Genomic DNA, 17500 nt, shown 5'->3' with positions numbered 1-17500 from the left:
ATTTTTTACCAGTCTGGATTTCCCTAGAATGTTTTTTCTTGTTTATACGCAGGCATTTCAATAGTTCTTTTTTATTTTTTACCAATATTGAAACAGCTACAAACCAAGGAGTTAAACAGGTCTTTTATCTCCCCTAAAAAAAAGATATATTTGGGTTTTTATTAATCGTTTATGTTTATATAAGAAATAAATAATTTAGTGTGGATGTTTTTTTTGCGTTATTTTTTGAAGATTTTACATTTGTTTTTTGTGTATTTGTGCTTGTATATTTAAGGTAGTAGCAGTCTGACTGTAACAAGCTGTATTCTTACCTAGAGTTACCTAAAGCCATCATTATCTAATGTAAAAGAAGAAAAAGTTAAAAAAAATAAAAAATGACAACACAAACCTCTCCCATCCCACCTCCCTCCCTTCCAACATCCCCTCCCTCCTTTTCCCCCAGCCCTCTATCCTCCTCCAGTCTCCCATCCTACCTCCCTCCCACCTTCCTCGCTTGTCCCCCCTCCCTCTCTCCCTATCCCTCCCCCAGTCCTCTCTCTCTTGTTAAACTTGTGTATATTGAATTGAAGACATTGCTCGGGTACAGAGTCACCACTTGAAGGAGTCACTTCTGAGTCCTCGTTTTCTATTTATTGTCAGACTAAAAACACTCACACACCATTTTTACAACTGTCTCCGATATCTATCTGTCAAACCTTGATCATAAACGTAGTCGTTTACACTGCTACCGTGAAAAATGTTTTGTGTCCCCCCCCCCCATCCCATCCCATCCGTATAAATAAAGTCAATACATCAAATCAAGAGAAAATCTAATTGTATTCGTACAGCCCTTTTTTACAAGCAATGTCACAGACGGCTTCACAGATGGCCATAGAACTGCCCCTACGTCATTATTCAAATGATGTTTTCTGAAGACTAATCTCGCTCATCTCCGAGTATGTATGATTGTGTTCACGAATAACTAGCTGGTCAAATCAAACCATCGTATTTGTAACCCAGACTGTCGTCTTTGTCATCACCATGGAGATGTGCTGTGTGACCTTAGGCCACCACAAGAGGGCGCCCTAAACCCGTGTCGTACTCAGCTGTTCCTTGCTTTGTGTCCCTGTGACCCCCCGTCCTCTTACACACGTTGTAACATTTTATTTTCTGTCCAAGAATTGACATAAGACGGTAAACTTGTCTTTTTTTTTCTTTTTTTTATGCCGTTTGTTTTTCAGGAGGAGCTGCAGTTGTGAGTGAATGGTGAATTCTCGTACCCTCTGCAGAATCTGTAGAAAACAAACAAAAAAAGACAAAATCCTTGTTATATTTTTTTGATTTGGTTAGTTTCTGCCCTTGATAATTAATGTATGGTACCAATAAAAAGATACATTTTCACTTTAAAAAGATAATTGAGTTTTTGTCGTTTGTGCCTATCGCCCCCCCCCCCCCCCCCCCCCCACACACACACAGAAACACAAACGTACATAAGCTCATGAGAGACTGACCTGTTGCTTTGACTTGTTTGGTGAAATAAAATAAAACGATTCAAATGTCAGGGTGCGGAGACAGATAGGAATAAAGAGAGAAAGAAGAGTTGAGATGCAGAAGTGAGAAATATAAGAAAGGGAAGCAAAAGGGATTGACCTTTCAAATTCTGCTTGTCCTTCTGTTTAAAGATTTTGCCCACTCCCATTCCCGGAAGCAGCCGTATTGTTGTCGGACAAACACTCTTTGACTGTCTATCTGATGACATTTTCTCTGTTTCAGCAATTGGGCACAATGAGAGATGATATGGTCAAACGCTTTTCCACACTCGACGACAGATGTGTCAGTACAGAGAAAATCAGAAACCTTGCAATAAAAAACTACAACGATAATTTAGTGGGATATAATTGTGTTTGGCCTACAGTACACATGCTTCTTAATTTAGTCTGTGTTGTATGCAGTTTTTTTCTGCGTCATTCTACTTAATCCATAATTCTCTACACCGAGAAAAAACAAAGAAACTGGATTTTGATGCAGATCAGCCATTGTGGACTCTGAACTGTGGAATATGACGGGCGTTAAGCCCACGCAAGGACACACAAGCAAGCGAAGGGAGTCGACTCGCAGCTTTCCGAGCTAGCTGCTGGCTAACAAGCTAACTGTTTCAGACCCAATTAAAACTGCCATTTCGCCCGATTTATTTTCTCTTAACGCTATGGATTCCTAAAAACATCGTTCGATAGAGGTGAGAAGCGTTTATAAACCTGTGCAGTACCGTCCGTTGAACGTTGTCTTGTATTTTCAGTGACATAATGTTACTGGTAGACTAGCTAACTATATTGTTTGCCCTGAAAGTAGGTTGCGAGGAGCTAACATTTAGCAGTTAGCTAGCATGCTAGACTCGCTAGCGATAAGCGATTCATTTGAGATTAAAATACATTTCGTGGTAGCTAGACTAGCTTTGTATCTATGGAAGCTTCAGCTCCAAATCATACGATAACCCAATGATTTGGTAAACGTCACAGTAAGACAGCTAGCTAAACTGCGAGAGAGCTAGCCTGGTTGGTACACATTCATGTTGCTCTAATCAGCTGTAGCACAAGTCATGGTTGAGAAATAAGCTAGCTCTAGTTAGCATTGTGACATGCAGTGCAGCTGCAACGCTCAAACTGTATCAACACACTAATTATAACTCGTGAGCACAGCTAATGTTTTGGCACTGCACGTTGCTAAGTGGGATGGAATCACAACACATAACCATCAACTTGATATTGTATTTATTATCCAAGCAAGACGATCTGATTAGAGCCAGGCCTAGCTGAATCTTGAAGTGGAATTTGTACTGTCTATATCGTGAACAGTCAGTTTAAGCAGGATGTGGGTACAGCTGTGTTGTAAACCGGTCAGAGTAGCGAACTAGCAGTACAGTAGGCTAGCTATAGTAGCCTAGTTATTGAAATGCGAGGCGGTTGGTTAGTACTGTTGCTAGCATTACGTTTTCTGTATCTAGGCTACGTTACTGAACTGTCCCATCTAAACTAACAGGCATTGCAGGGATGGCATTAAAAATAAGACCTTAGGCTTAATTGCCTAGTTTGAAAGTGATGACTTCCATTAAACCGAAGGCAACAGGTTGCTCATATGTGACAGTAACAGTTATCATGTGTATCTAATTATGCCTTTACACGAAGGAATTACGGTTTTGTTGCTGAGCTACGCTAACTACATTCCAACTAGCCGAGTTTCTTGACTGTGGATAATCTGTGGAATTAATGAGGATGTCACGTTAGAGAAACGGTTGCCATTAATTTGGAGTGGTCATCGCTTGGCTGGTGACCGTGTACTAATGAGCCTGGTAACATATCTATCGTTTGGTGATCGACTGTGTTAAAAATGTGGGTTTTCTGTGCGGGCGATTAGCGGTGCTAACACGTAACTGTGTTCGCCGTGTAACTGTGTTTGTGTGTGTCCTAGACGCAGCCATGGCTCAGGTGGAGAAAAAGGCAGGGCTTCTGAGGAGAACATCCTCTTCTAAGAAACCCCTGAAGGAGAAGGTGGTGCTGATGTACGATGAGATCTTTGGGGTAAGAAGATGGAGGGAAGGGGGGAGGAGGAGGTATGTATAAAGTAAAGCCAGTGCTGATGACGATGTTTATCTTTCAGAAAGAGGACCCGGCCAAGAACAACCCTCGCTTCTGGGATGAGCTCTTCCTCATGAAGGTGAATGAGACTGTGGATGGATCTGGGTCTCTTACAACACACGTCTCTCACACACTGACTCTCTACCCCCCCCCCTCCCCCAGGTGAATCTGGAGTATCTGGAGACCAAGCTGGAGAGTGTGGATGGGGAGGAGGTTCAGAAGATCCAGGGGAACATCAACAGCCTGTTCCACCACTGTGTCCAGGCCTTGGCTGAGGAGCACCAGATCAAAGTTGTCAACGCCCTACAGGTACACTCACTCACACTCACTCACACTCACTCACACTCACACTCACCCACTCACTCACTCACTCACTCACATAAGCAAAATAAAAGTTTCAGCAAGGTTTAGTTACATCTGTTCTCCTCCCCCCCCTCCTCCCCCCCCCCCTCCTATCCTCCTCCCCCTCAGACCTTGTGTGCATTGTTCAGGGGAGTTCATCAGAAGAACAAGTCTACCTCTGGCTTTGACATCATCAACATGCTGATGGGCTTCGACAAGGCAGAGCTCCGGATGAAGGTCTGCCTGCCTGTCTGCCTGTCTGTCTGTCTGCCTGCCTGTCTGCCTGTCGCCTGTCTGCCTGTCTGCCTGTCTGTCTGTCTGTCTGTCTGTCTGTCTGTCTGTCTGTCTGCCTGCCTGTCTGTCTCTGTGTGTGTGTGTTGTAAGTGTGTGTGTGTGTGTTGTAAGTGTGTGTGTGTGTGTTGTAAGTGTGTGTGTGTTCTAAGTGTGTCCCTGTGTTCAGGACCTGATGGAGAGCCTGGACAGCCTGCTGTGTGGAGACGGATCAGAGAGTCTGAAGAGCCTCTGTCTCAAGCTGCTGCTGTGTTTAGTTACGGTGAGCACACACACACACACACACATACACACACACACACACACACATGCACGCACGCACACACACTCACGCATGCACACATCGTCCTCGTTATTCAGAAAGCAGGCTATGAAGCGGTGTGTGTGTGTGTGTGTGTGTGTGTGTGTGTGTGTGTAGGTAACGGACAACATCAGCCTGAACACTCTCCTAGAGTACGTAATGATCAACAGCATCTTTGAGGCCATCCTACAGGTGAGAGATCAGGGGGACAGCTCACTTGTTACACCATTTGACCCAGGTTTGACTTAGGTTCCCCCACGTACTGTACATCACCTCTCTCTCTCTCCTCTTTCTCCTTCTCTCTCCCCACTCTCTTTCTCCCCTCTCCCCTCTCTCCTTCTCCTCTCTCCTCTCTCCTCTCCCCTCTCTCCTTCTCCCCTCTCTCCTTCTCCCCTCTCTCCTTCTCCCCTCTCCCCTCTCTCCTTCTCCTCTCTCCTCTCCCTCTCTCCTCTCTCCTTCTCCCCTCTCCCCTCTCTCCTTCTCCTCTCTCCTCTCTCCTCTCTCCTCTCTCCTCTCCCCTCTCTCCTCTCTCCTCTCCCCTCTCTCCTTCTCCTCTCTCTCCTCTCCTCCAGATCCTGTCAGATGTGTCCAGCAGGGGGCAGCATGGGCATGATGCTGTTGTGCTTCTGGCCCTTCTGGTCAACTACCGGAAATACGAGGTGAGGAGTGTGTGTGCATTTGTGTGTGTGTGTGTGTGTATGCATGCCTGTGTGTCTGCATCTGTGTTTGTGTGTGTGTGCACCTGTGTGTGTGTGTGTCAGATGGGAGTCAGATGGCTGAGCGGTGAGGGAGTCGGGCTAGTAACCTGAAGGTTACCAGTTCGATTCCCAGCCGTGCCAAATGACGTTGTGTCCTTGGGCAAGGCACTTCACCCTACTTGCTTCGGGGGGAATGTCCCTGTACATACTGTAAGTCGCTCTGGATAAGAGCGTCTGCTAAATGACTAAATGTAAATGTCATGTAAATGTGTGTGCCCACTGAGGTGTCTCCTCCTATGTTCTACTGCTGTGGTAACCTGGTAACCTGGTAACCTCCCGTGTGTGTCCTGCTGTGTCGGCAGTCTGTGAACCCCTACATCGTGAAGCTGTCCATCGTGGATGACGAGCCCACTCTGGACGTGAGTGTGTTTCCCCTCCACCCACACACCTCGTTACTGCCTCTGCTGTGTCACCTCCACCCACACACCTCGTTACTGCCTCTGCTGTGTCACCTCCACCCACACACCTCGTTACTGCCTCTGCTGTGTCACCTCCACCCACACACCTCGTTACTGCCTCTGCCGTGTCACCTCCACCCACACACCTCGTTACTGCCTCTGCCGTGTCATCCTCTCAGATTACAACACACAGTGTATTATTAACTGAGTTTGAAGATGACTTTGTGTGTGTGTGTTCTTTTCCAGGGAATGGGCATGGTTGTCCATCAAGCTCTGACTGAATACAACAGGTAAGAACTTGTTACGGAACTTTAAACCTTCTAACTGTAAAAAATCTCGAAAAAGTTCAATTCTAACAGTTACTTTAAACTTTAGGATGCCTCGTTATTAGGTGACATTATTTTGAGTCCCAAGTTCTATTTTTATGCCTCAAAGGAGCATGCATATTTAACCACAGTTTGACGTGTTTGTCAGCCTGTTTGCAAGGCTTTTAGAGCTGCTTATTGTGGATGTAAACACAGTTTTCAGTCTGTCTGGTTGCTTAGCAAGGAACATGAAAGGGATGGAGAACATAGACATCTGTGTGTTTCTGTCACTTGCACATCTCTGAGGAGAGATCTGAGAATAGAGAAGGATGAGGAGAATGTGCCTTAGCTATCCTCTCATCTCCTATATACCCTCTCTTCTCTCCTCCCATTCCCTCTCCTCCTCTCTCCTCCTCCTCCTCTCTCCTCCTCTCCTCTCTCCTCCTGCTCTCCTCCTCCTCTCACCTTTGCTCTCCTCCTCCTCTCCTCTCTCCTCCTCCTCTCCTCTCCTGCAGGCAGTACAAGGACAAAGAAGAAGAGAACCAGGGAGGGTTTTTCTCCACTCTGACCAGCATGGTGAGACCACACGCTCAGCGAGGACAGCCTCCCCACTTCCTGTCCCTTGCAGCCTCCCCACTTCCTGTCCCTTCCAGCCTCCCCACTTCCTGTCCCTTCCAGCCTCCCCACTTCCTGTCCCTTCCAGCCTCCCCATTTCCTGTCCCTTCCAGCCTCCCCATTTCCTGTCCCTTCCAGCCTCCCCACTTCCTGTCCCTTCCAGCCTCCCCATTTCCTGTCCCTTCCAGCCTCCCCACTTCCTGTCCCTTCCAGCCTCCCCACTTCCTGTCCCTTCCAGCACAGATCCCACCAGCTAGTCCCTTCCAGCACAGATCCCACCAGCTAGTCTTAGTAAACATGAACTGGGTCCGCGACAGGATTGGAGTTTCCTTGACAACGATGACGACTGATCTAAAGAGGAACTCTGAGTTTGTTATTCCCGATCTGAACCTCTCTTTTTTCTGTGTCACTTTGGGTAAAAGTTAAATTAATAAAATCTTTAATGCCCTCCACAGGTGGGCAGTATGTTCATAGCCGACGCGGATGAGAAGCTGTCTGTTCAGTAAGTACTCCAGACCTGAGCCGCCTCATGGTCTGAATGGTACTCATCCTCCCTTGACTGTGATTGGCTGATTGACCTCTGTCCCCACCTCCGTTCATCCTCAGGACCAATGAGGCGATCCTGCTGGCTCTGTACGAGGCTGTGCACCTCAACAGGAACTTCATCACCGTCCTGGCTCAGGTGACGGCTTCTACTGGGGTCTATTGGTTTAAATTGGCATCTACTGTTGTCTGTTGGTTTCTACTTGTGTCTATTGGTTTCTATTGGTGTCTGTTGGTGTTTATACTGGTAGGTATTTTCTGTTTTGGAAACCAATCGTAAGCTGCCTTCTGTTTAGAGTCCTTATCCCCCCTCCTCCTGACCCTCATATCCCTTATGTCTCCTCCCTCCATCCGTCTCTCTCTCCCAAATCACTCCCTCCCTCTCTTGCTCTCTCTCCTCCTCCCTCTCTCTCTTGCTCTCTCGCTCTCTCCTCCCTCTCTCTCTTGCTCTCTCGCTCTCTCTCCTCCTCCCTCTCTCTCCCTCTCTCTCTTGCTCTCTCTCTCTTGCTCTCTCACTCTCTCTCCTCCTCCCTCTCTCTCTTGCTCTCTCTCCCCCTCTCTCTCGCTCTCTCTCCTCCTCCCTCGCTCTCCCTCTCTCTCTTGCTCTCTCGCTCTCTCTCCTCCTCCCTCTCTCTCCCTTTCTCTCTTGCTCTCTCGCTCTCTCTCCTCTCCCTCTCTCTCCCTTTCTCTCTTGCTCTCTCGCTCTCTCTCCTCTCCCTCTCTGAGAGACAGATTGGCGCACACTTTCTTTCTCTCCTTCGGTTCTTCTGTGTTTTGTCATTTGTGTTTTTCTCCTCTATCAGACCTGGCATCTTTGATGACTGATAGAGGTGATGGAGTGATAGAGATGATGGAGTGATAGAGATGTCAGATGCTGACTGGGAAAGGAGGAGAGGAGAACTGATGTTTTTCAAGTACTTTTCTTTGTCCGTGCTATCTGTAAATCTCACCTTCCTGCCTCCTAGTCAAGGTCAGGAGACAACTAACACTGTTGAAGCTCGCTTCTCCCTCCCTCCTTCTCTCTCACACACACACTAACACTCCCTGTTATGCTCACCAGGAAACTCCATCTCTCTTCCAAGCACGTGACCTCTGACCTTGTCTTGTTTCTCATCTGCCAATCAACAGAGTCACCCAGAGATCGACATGGCAACCACTCCCGCCTCGCCGGTTCCGACCACTCCCACGACGCCGCTAGGGACGACCCCGCCCAACCTGGACAGTGAGTGACGCGATTGGTCAAACTGTCGATGTCATCGTTTAGTCCAGAGTGTGGGTGTACTACAGGCTTACCTGGTTTAACCCTTGTTGCTAGGCGGACTAGAACTCTCAGCCTCTTTTAACCTTCTAAAAAAGGAAACGAGTTGAAAACGTTCTAGAATCATCTTCCACGCGTTTCAGCATCCATTATTGATAAGCCTCCTATACTGTCTGTCTCTGTGTGTGTGTGTGGTCTTGCCTCCCGTGTTAGACTCTGTGATTTACAAGGACTGTAATCCAGGTCACTCAACACATATATACTTAAACACTGTAGCACCTCCCTACACACACTCACACACACTCACCAGACACACACACTCACACACACTCACCAGACACACACACTCACACACACTCACCAGACACACACACTCACACACACTCACCAGACACACACACTCACACACACTCACCAGACACACACACTCACACACACTCACCAGACACACACACTCGCACACACTCACCAGACACACACATGCGCACACACACTCACCAGACACACACATGCGCACACACACACAGCTGTGCTGTTTAAACATGTACATCTCTCTGGAGATGTGCTCAGGCAGGACTCTTACTGGATGAAATATTAACCTGCTGCTAATACATAGGAAGCTGTCTCACACACATCCTGCCGACACACACACACACTCTCACATCTCGTGATATTGAGTTGTTATAATGATCAAATGATCGGTGATCAAATCAAAATGTATTTGTATAGCCCAACCTAAACCCTTAAGGTGATAGTAATGTGATTACCAGGTGATGGTAATGTGATTACCAGGTGATGGTAATGTGATTACCAGGTGATAGTGATGTGATTATGAGGTGATGGTAATGTGATAACCAGGTGATGGTAATGTGATAACCAGGTGATGGTAATGTGATTACCAGGTAATGGTAATGTGATTACCAGGTAATGGTAATGTGATTACCAGGTGATGGTAATCGGCTTACTAGGTGATAGTAATGTGATTACCAGGTGATAGTAATGTGATTACGAGGTGATTGGTAATGTGATAGTAATGTGATTACCAGTTGATAGTAATGTGATTATGAGGTGATTGGTAATGTGATAGTAATGTGATTACCAGGTGATAGTAATGTGATTACCAGGTGATAGTAATGTGATTACCAGGTGATAGTAATGTGATTAGGAGGTGATTGGTAATGTGATAGTAATGTGATGGTTAATGTGTGCAGTGATGAACAACCCAGAGCTGCCTCTAGACCCCAACCTGCAGACCAGTAACCTGCTCATCACCTTCCTCAAGTACTCCTCTATCATCATGCAGGACACCAAAGGTAGGAGAGACCCTCCACACCTCTCTGTCTCTCTCTTTCTCTCCCCCTCTCTCTCCCTCCTGATCTGTCTCTCTCTCTCCCCCCCTCTCTCTCTCCCCCCTCTCTCTCTCCCCCCCCCCCCTCTCTCTCTCTCTCTGTCTCTCTATCTATCTCTCTCTCTCTCTCTCTCTCTCTCTCTCTCTCTCTCCTCTCTCTCTCTCTCTCTCTCTCTCTCTCCCCCCCCCCCCCCTCTCTCTCTCTCTCTGTCTCTCTCTCTCTCTATCTCTCTCTCTCTCCCTCCTGATCTGTCTCTCTCTTCCCCCCCTCTCTCTCTCTCTCTCTCTCTCTCCCCCCCCCCCTCTCTCTCTTGGCCTGTTCCTAACTCTAACTCTGTTGTTGTTCCAGATGAGCACAGACTCAACAGTGCCAGGCTGTGCCTCATCATCCTCACCTGCATAGCAGAGGTAAGGAGAGGCTTACTGTCACCTCCCCGCTGATCTCCCCCTCTGATCTCTCTCTCGCTTCTCTCGCTCTCCCTGATTTCTCTCGCTAATCTCTCTTTTTCCCTGATCTCTCTCCCTGATCTGTCTCCGATCTCTCTCCCTGATCTCTCTCCATGATCTCTCTCTGTTGAACAGGACCAGTATGCTGATGCCTTTCTGCACGATGACAACATGAACTTTAGGGTCAACTTGCACAGAATGGTAAGGAAGACCACCTGCCTGCCATCCTGTCTGTCTGCCTGTCTGTCTGCCTGCCTGCCTGTCTGTCTGTCTGTCTGTCTGTCTGTCTGTCTGTCTGCCTGTCTGCCTCTCTGCCTCTGCCTCTGTCTGTCTGCCTCTCTGCCTCTCTGCCTGTCTGTCTGCCTGCCTGCCTGCCTGCCTGCCTGCCTGTCTGCCTGTCTGTCTGTCTGTCTGTCTGTCTGTCTGCCTGTCTGCCTCTCTGCCTCTTCCTCTGTCTGTCTGCCTCTCTGCCTCTCTGCCTGTCTGCCTCTCTGTCTGTCTGCCTGTCTGCCTGTCTCTTCACCCTCTGCTCTAACTCCCTCCAGCCAATGAGACACAGGAAAAAGGCTGTGGATAAGAACATCCCTTCCCGTCCTCTGGTGTGTGCTGTTCTAGGTAGGTGGAACCTTGATCTACCAGCTCCACACGTTCTACAATGTCTACCTGCTGTCTCGTGTTTAACCCTGTCTTCCTCTCTGTCTACACCCCTCTCTCCCCTCCCTCCCTCCCTCCTTCCCTCCCTCTCTCCCTCCCTCTCCCCCTCTCTCTCTCTCTCTCCCTCCCTCTCTCTCTCTCTCTCTCTCTCTCTCTCTCCCCTTCTCTCTCTCTCTCTCTCCCCTTCTCTCTAGATCTGATGGTAGAGTTCATCGTCACTCATATGATGAAGGAGTTTCCTATGGACCTCTACCTGTAAGATGGACACACACACACGCACACACACACACACACACACACTAGACTAACTCACCATGATCCTGTAGACTTGCTCTCTGTCATAGTTCAAGTCTTCTATTGTCAGATGCACAGAACAACACAGGGTCAGACTGGGCACTGAAATTCTTAGGACAAGACAACGCAAGCACCTGGCATAACATAACATAGAAGTACACAGAACATAGATTACATCTATGATAAGCAAAAATATAGTGAACCTCCTAATAGACAAATAATATACAAATATTCAATACAGTATGCTAAACCTCTAAATACACATAATACACATAATAACCTATACTAACCTTATACACCTATACTAACCTAAGACAAGTGAAGTACAATAGTGCAATATTGCTGATAGTGCAACCAGTAGCTGAAATAAACTATACTGACCTTATAACCTTATGCTGTGCTTCATACACTGTCACTAGACCCAGACCACCTCTGTCAAACACACAGAGTACATACTGATGATTATGGTGTGTGTGTGTGTGTGTGTGTGTGCAGACGCTGTATCCAGATCATCCATAAACTCATCTGTTACCAGAAAAAGTGTCGGATCAGGCTACACTACACCTGGAGAGAACTCTGGTCAGGTAGGAACACACACACACTCCACACACACACACACACACACACACACACACACACACACACACACACACACACACACACCAAACAGCTTTTGGTGTCCTGTTGTTTTTGGTGTCATGTTGTGTGTGAATTTTTTGGGGGTATTTTTTTTCTTCTTCATAAGGTTTGAATAATATGTTCGAAAAACAGTTTTGAAAGGTTGAACAAATATATATTCTGGGAGACTGAAGAAAGAACCTGTGTGTTAATATATGGCTGTTGACCGGAGGCTAATGTGTGTGTGTGTACGCCTGTGTGTATACGAGATTGTGTGTGTGTGTGGGGGGGGGATATGCATGCGTGTGTGTGTGTTGGATGTTAATGTGTGTGTGTGTGTGTGTGTGTGCTCCACAGCTCTGATCAACCTGCTGAAGTTCCTGCTATCTAATGAGACCATCCTGCTGGCCAAGCACAACATCTTCCACCTGGCTCTCCTGGTGAGACCCCTGGTCCCAGACCAGCTAGCGCCTTCCCCTGTCCCCTTCCACCTGGCTCTCCTGGTGAGACCCTGGTCCCAGACCAGCTAGCGCCTTCCCCTGTCCCCTTCCACCTGGCTCTCCTGGTGAGACCCTGGTCCCAGACCAGCCACTAGCACCTGGCCCTGTGTGCTCAGGCACTAGTGTAGCACCCGACACCATACTTGTGAGATGTCAGGACCACCTCTGGAAGGTTCCCCAGGCCTCTACGTTTCACCCCTCCTCCTCCCCCTCCTCAGTATTCGGACACCAGCTTGTTCCTAACCAAACGGATCGATGGAGCTGCTGTCTGCTTTTTCCTCCCTCTGCTGTTTACTCTGATGAGAGACTGGCCCAGTTCCAAACTAATGCCTGCTCCTGTACACTCTCCTTCTCCTGTTCCTCCTTGTGGTCCTCTCTCCTTCTCTCTCTCCCTGTCTCTATCTCCCTGTCTCTATCTCTCTGTCTCTATCCCTCCCTGTCTCTCTCCCTTTCTCTCTCCCTTTCTCTCTCCCTGTCTCTCTCCCTGTCTCTCTCCTGTCTTTCTCCCTGTCTTTCTCCCTGTCTCTCCTCCCTGTCTCTCTCCCTGTCTCTCTCCCCCCTGTCTCCCCCGCCCCCTCCCCCCCTGGTCCTACCTCGCTCCAGAGCGGAATTTGGAATTCTGTTTAGAGGACGGTCTGTGATGTGATTGGTTGAGACGAGAGGCTTTTGAATCCAGCTCTAATCTGAGTGGCTCTGTCCTGCAGGAAAAGTGCTGTATCAGTGCTGCTGGCAGCTATCTATATGTATGAGACACACACACCCACACACACACTTACCTTTATTTCTGCCCAACACACTTTTTAACTTTATCTCTCAAATTCAAAGTAGCAATATTAGTCTTTCTCTTCCCTCTCTCTCTCTCTCTCTCTCTCTCTCTCTCTCTCTCTCTCTCTCTCTCTCTCTCTCTCTCTCTCTCTCTCTCTCTCTCTCTCTCTCTTTCTCTCTTTCTCTGTCTCTCACGCACACACATACACACAGACACACACACACACACACACACACACACAGGGTCGTTCAAGGAAGCTTATCAGACTTGTGTCCTTCCCTCCTGACTCCATTGTGAATGTGCCACCCCGCATTTGATTCGAGAATAAAGGGATTTTGATCAAGCTTATAATGTGTGTGTCCAGGTGGTGAAGCTGTTCGACATGTTTATAACGTACGGTGTGTGTGTGTGCAGGTGGTGAAGCTGTTCGACATGTTTATAACGTACGGTGTGTGTGTGTGCAGGTGGTGAAGCTGTTCGACATGTTTATAACGTACGGTGTGTGTGTGTGCAGGTGGTGAAGCTGTTCGACATGTTTATAACGTACGGTGTGTGTGTGTGCAGGTGGTGAAGCTGTTCGACATGTTTATAACGTACGGTGTGTGTGTGTGCAGGTGGTGAAGCTGTTCGACATGTTTATAACGTACGGTGTGTGTGTGTGCAGGTGGTGAACCTGTTCAACATGTTCATAACGTACGGGGACACCTTCCTGCCCACCTCCAACAGCTACGACGAGCTGTACTACGAGATAGTCAGGATGCACCAGGTGTTTGACAACCTCTACTGCATGGGTGAGACGCGCACACACACACCATACACACACACACACACACACACACACCATACACACACACACACACACACAGATTTTCTTTTTGCTTTCCTTGGCTCTCACACTCTTCTTGCTATGTCCTCTCTCCTCTCCCCCTCTCCTCCCCCCCCCTCCTCCAGTCCTCAGAGTATCCACCAACACAGGCAGTGGAAGGAGCCGGCCAGTAAAGTCACGCACGCTCTGGTCAACGTCAGGTGAGGAGACACACACACACACACTGGATACACACACGTGCTGTATGTGCATGTATAGAGAATGTATTTGTGGTGGTTGGATTGAGCTGTATAGTGTGTGTGTGTGTGGTGGTCTGGTTGAGCTGTGGTGTTGTAAACAGGACCTAGGAGAATATTAACTCCCAGAGATGCAGTGTGTTTATATGAGGAAGAAACATTTGAACCCTGTTTACGACATAGGGCTACACACACACACACACACACAGTGTCATCTCTTTGGGCTTCACAGCACATCCTCAGCTGCTTGTCTTAAATCTTTCAGGGGGTGGAGGAGGGGGGTGGAGGAGGGGGTCCTAAGCAGTTTTCGACTCGATCGACTTTAGAGCTTTTCATCAAGCTGGACCTACTCTCTGTGTGTGTGTGTGTGTGTGTGTGTGTGTGTGTGTGTGTGTGGTGTGTGTGTGTGTGTGTGTGTGTGTGTGTGTGTGTGTGTGTGTGTGTGTGTGTGTGTGTGTGTGTGTGTGTGTGTGTGTGTGTGTGTGTGTGTGTGTGTGTGTGTTGTGTGTGTGTGTGTGTGTGTGTGTGTGTGTGTGTGTGTGTGTGTGTGTGTGTGTGTGGACAGAAAGAGCTTCCCTGACTGTGGCATGGTTTGATTGATTAGTTAAGAGTGAGTAGTGTGTTTGTTGTATTGTATTGTGTATGAGTGTTCTAAAGATGGTCGTCTCTGACTTTGAGGGCAGCAGCGTTATGGTTGTGTGTGTGTGTTTCAGGGCCATCGTTAACCATTTTAACCCCAAGATTGAGTCCTACGCTGCCGTGAAACCACATCTCCCAGCTGTCAGAGGACCAGGTACGTTCTGCTTCCTATGACGTCACACCTGCTCCCGTATGATGTCACACTTGCTCCCTTATGATGTCACACCTGCTCCCGTATGATTTCACACTTGCTCCCTTATGATGTCACACCTGCTCCCTTATGATGTCACACCTGATTCTTTATGATGTTACACCTGCTCCCTTATGATGTCACACCTGATTCTTTATGATGTCGGAGGACCAGGTAAATACTGATGTCATTATCATCATTAGCAACAGCGAGGATCTTGGAGACAGATTGAGGTTGATAAAGGATGAGGATAGGGGGAACCATGGTAACGGAGAAGAGGAGAGCAAAGAGGAGGAGGAAGAGAGTATTCTCCATTGATGATTGAACCCTCCCTCCCCCCTCCCCCCCTCCAGTAATAATGACTCCCAGGGCTGGTTATCCTGAGGAGCTCAGTGAATAGAGAACTGGTTCCTGTAGATCTGATACACCAGTGATGGATCTCATCATTATCCTCTATAATTACCCCCCCCCCCCCCCACACACACACACACACACAATCACCACTGTATCTCCCTCGTTTATTAACCACACACCGGTTAAAGGTGCAGTGACGTCATTTCCCCAGCTAGTGGCTCACCATGGAAACCGGAGGCTGCTTGTGTACTGGAGTATTGTCACTAGTGTTGTTAAGTCTTCTGGTTGTCTGTAGTTGGATCTCTCTCCTCTGGACGGCTTGTGTTCTTCACACACACACACACACACACACAGTCTTCTTCTCCAGCGGGCCCATCTCAACTCTTCTTAGCTGTGTCCAGGGTTTGTAACCTGGGTTGTCCCCCCCGCCCCCCCCCAGGTGCTGGAGGTGGTACGGTCCAGCTACGACACGCTCACCCTGAAGCTGCAGGATGGTCTGGACCAGTATGAGAGATACTCCGAGCAGCCCAGAGAGGCCGGCTTCTTCAAGGAGCTGGTGAGAGACGGGGGGAGGGGGTGTGTGAGAGTGTGTTAACTCTGGGTCTGTGTGTGTGTGAGTGTGTGTGTTAACTCTGGGTGTGTGTGAGTGTGTGTTAACTCTGGGTGTGTGTGAGTGTGTGTTAACTCTGGGTGTGTGTGAGTGTGTGTTAACTCTGGGTGAGTGTGTGTGTTAACTCTGGGTGTGTGTGAGTGTGTGTGTGTTAACTCTGGGTGAGTGTGTGTGTTAACTCTGGGTGTGTGTGAGTGTGTGTGTGTTAACTCTGGGTGTGTGTGAATGTGTGTTTTAACTCTGGGTGTGAGTGTGTGTTAACTCTGGGTGGGTGTGTGTGAGTGTGTGTTAACTGGATGTGTGTGAGTGTGTGTTAACTCTGGGTGTGTGTTTGCAGGTTCGCTCCATCAGTGTGAACGTGAGGAAGAACGTGTCCCTAAACACGCTGAGTCAAGACCTGCTGCTCAGAGAGTTCTCCACCATCTCCTGAGGAACACACACATGCACACACACCATTCCTCAACCTCCCAAAGGAGAAACACACAAGTTTATGAGGGCAACACGCACAAAAACAAACACACACCTGATTGATGGACACAGATGCAAGCCATCTCTCCCTGTTTAACGTTTCACCCAGCGTGTGTGTGTGTGTGTGTGTGTGTGTGTGTGTGTCTGCGTGTGTGAATGCTGTGGCAGGACTGTTACCACCAGACTGATGTCCGGACATAAGACCCTCCTCCTCCCCCTCTCCTCCACCTCTCCTCATCAACTCTGTTAATATTGTAACTAACTTCTGTTGCCATAACAATCATGGCTTTCAAGCGATTCATTATGTGTTCGGTGATGAAGATGAGATTTTATTTGTGACTGATGATCTGCTGTGCTTCTAACAAAGCTTGAGCCAGTTTGGCGAACACTCTATATAGTCTTCTTATTTTGTTCCTGAAACGACAGAACCGACAGCCAGGGAAGTTGTTTTTCTTGACTGAATGTGCTGATTGCCCCCCCCCACCACCACCACACACACATACACACACACACACACACAATTGGATTGTTCACATTCTGTCGCCATCGACTGAACTTTTTGGGGAAGGATGCAAAATGTGTTTTGGTGAACACTGCACAACGTTTGCAATGTTGAACAAGGCCTGATGGGAGAGCCACTGTTTGGTGTTGTTGCACAAATCCTTCTTATCTCCACGGTAAAGTATCAAAGGGCCAAGAAGCAGGAACAGCAAAAACACCAACAACAAATCCTAATACTGACACAGCAAAACACAACATAACTCTTTTGTCTAACTTCCCTGCGAAAAACACAACCGTCTAACTTACATCTGCAAACACAACGCGACACTTTAGGACTGGGACAGAGGAACGTCAGAGGAACATCAGAGGAACGCGTCGCACAGGGATGTCCAGTCTGTCACGCTCCAGATCTGTGGACTGGTGGAACGTCCTACGACTTCTGTCGGTTTGGAACGTGTTTTTGAACGTCTCTCAGTCTAACGCACCTTTCAGACCAATTTTTCTTCAACTGGAGATCGATCCTTAATGATGCAGGTTTTCTTTAGTCCTGAAGTGTAGTGGGACCATCTCAATCTCTCTCCCTCGATCTCTCCCTCGATCTCTCCCTCGATCTCCCTCCCTCTCTCT

The 17500-nt window shown here is 48.0% G+C and overlaps 2 protein-coding genes across 4 annotated transcripts in view; both read left to right on the top strand.

Moving 5' to 3' along the window:
* ldb1b (LIM-domain binding 1b) overlaps window positions 1-1394 on the top strand; it is a 10720-nt gene extending 9326 nt beyond the window's left edge. For all 3 annotated transcript variants that reach the window (XM_067259891.1, XM_067259893.1, XM_067259892.1), the window contains one exon: window positions 1-1394. This exon is cut by the window's left edge and continues 1191 nt beyond it. The gene's annotated coding sequence lies outside the window, so the exon portion shown is untranslated.
* A 684-nt stretch (window positions 1395-2078) lies between these two features.
* Window positions 2079-16763, top strand: armh3 (armadillo like helical domain containing 3). Its single transcript, XM_067259890.1, is given in 28 exon segments — window positions 2079-2215; window positions 3445-3554; window positions 3634-3690; window positions 3774-3920; window positions 4083-4190; window positions 4414-4506; window positions 4663-4737; window positions 5118-5204; window positions 5606-5662; window positions 5948-5991; window positions 6522-6582; window positions 7077-7123; window positions 7228-7303; window positions 8293-8386; window positions 9634-9735; window positions 10120-10178; window positions 10353-10418; window positions 10763-10832; window positions 11066-11126; window positions 11661-11749; window positions 12141-12223; window positions 13714-13840; window positions 14001-14024; window positions 14027-14075; window positions 14825-14873; window positions 14875-14904; window positions 15734-15850; window positions 16242-16763. Coding segments are annotated over 27 exon segments (2067 nt in total). The 5' UTR covers window positions 2079-2215; window positions 3445-3452; the 3' UTR covers window positions 16335-16763.
* Window positions 16764-17500: the final 737 nt, after the last annotated feature.

The sequence above is a fragment of the Osmerus mordax genome, chromosome 21 (genome assembly GCF_038355195.1).
Source record: "Osmerus mordax isolate fOsmMor3 chromosome 21, fOsmMor3.pri, whole genome shotgun sequence".
Classification (NCBI taxonomy): domain Eukaryota; kingdom Metazoa; phylum Chordata; class Actinopteri; order Osmeriformes; family Osmeridae; genus Osmerus; species Osmerus mordax.
The sequence above is the reverse complement of the archived record's forward strand: the minus strand, read 5'-3'. Positions and strand labels throughout refer to the sequence as shown.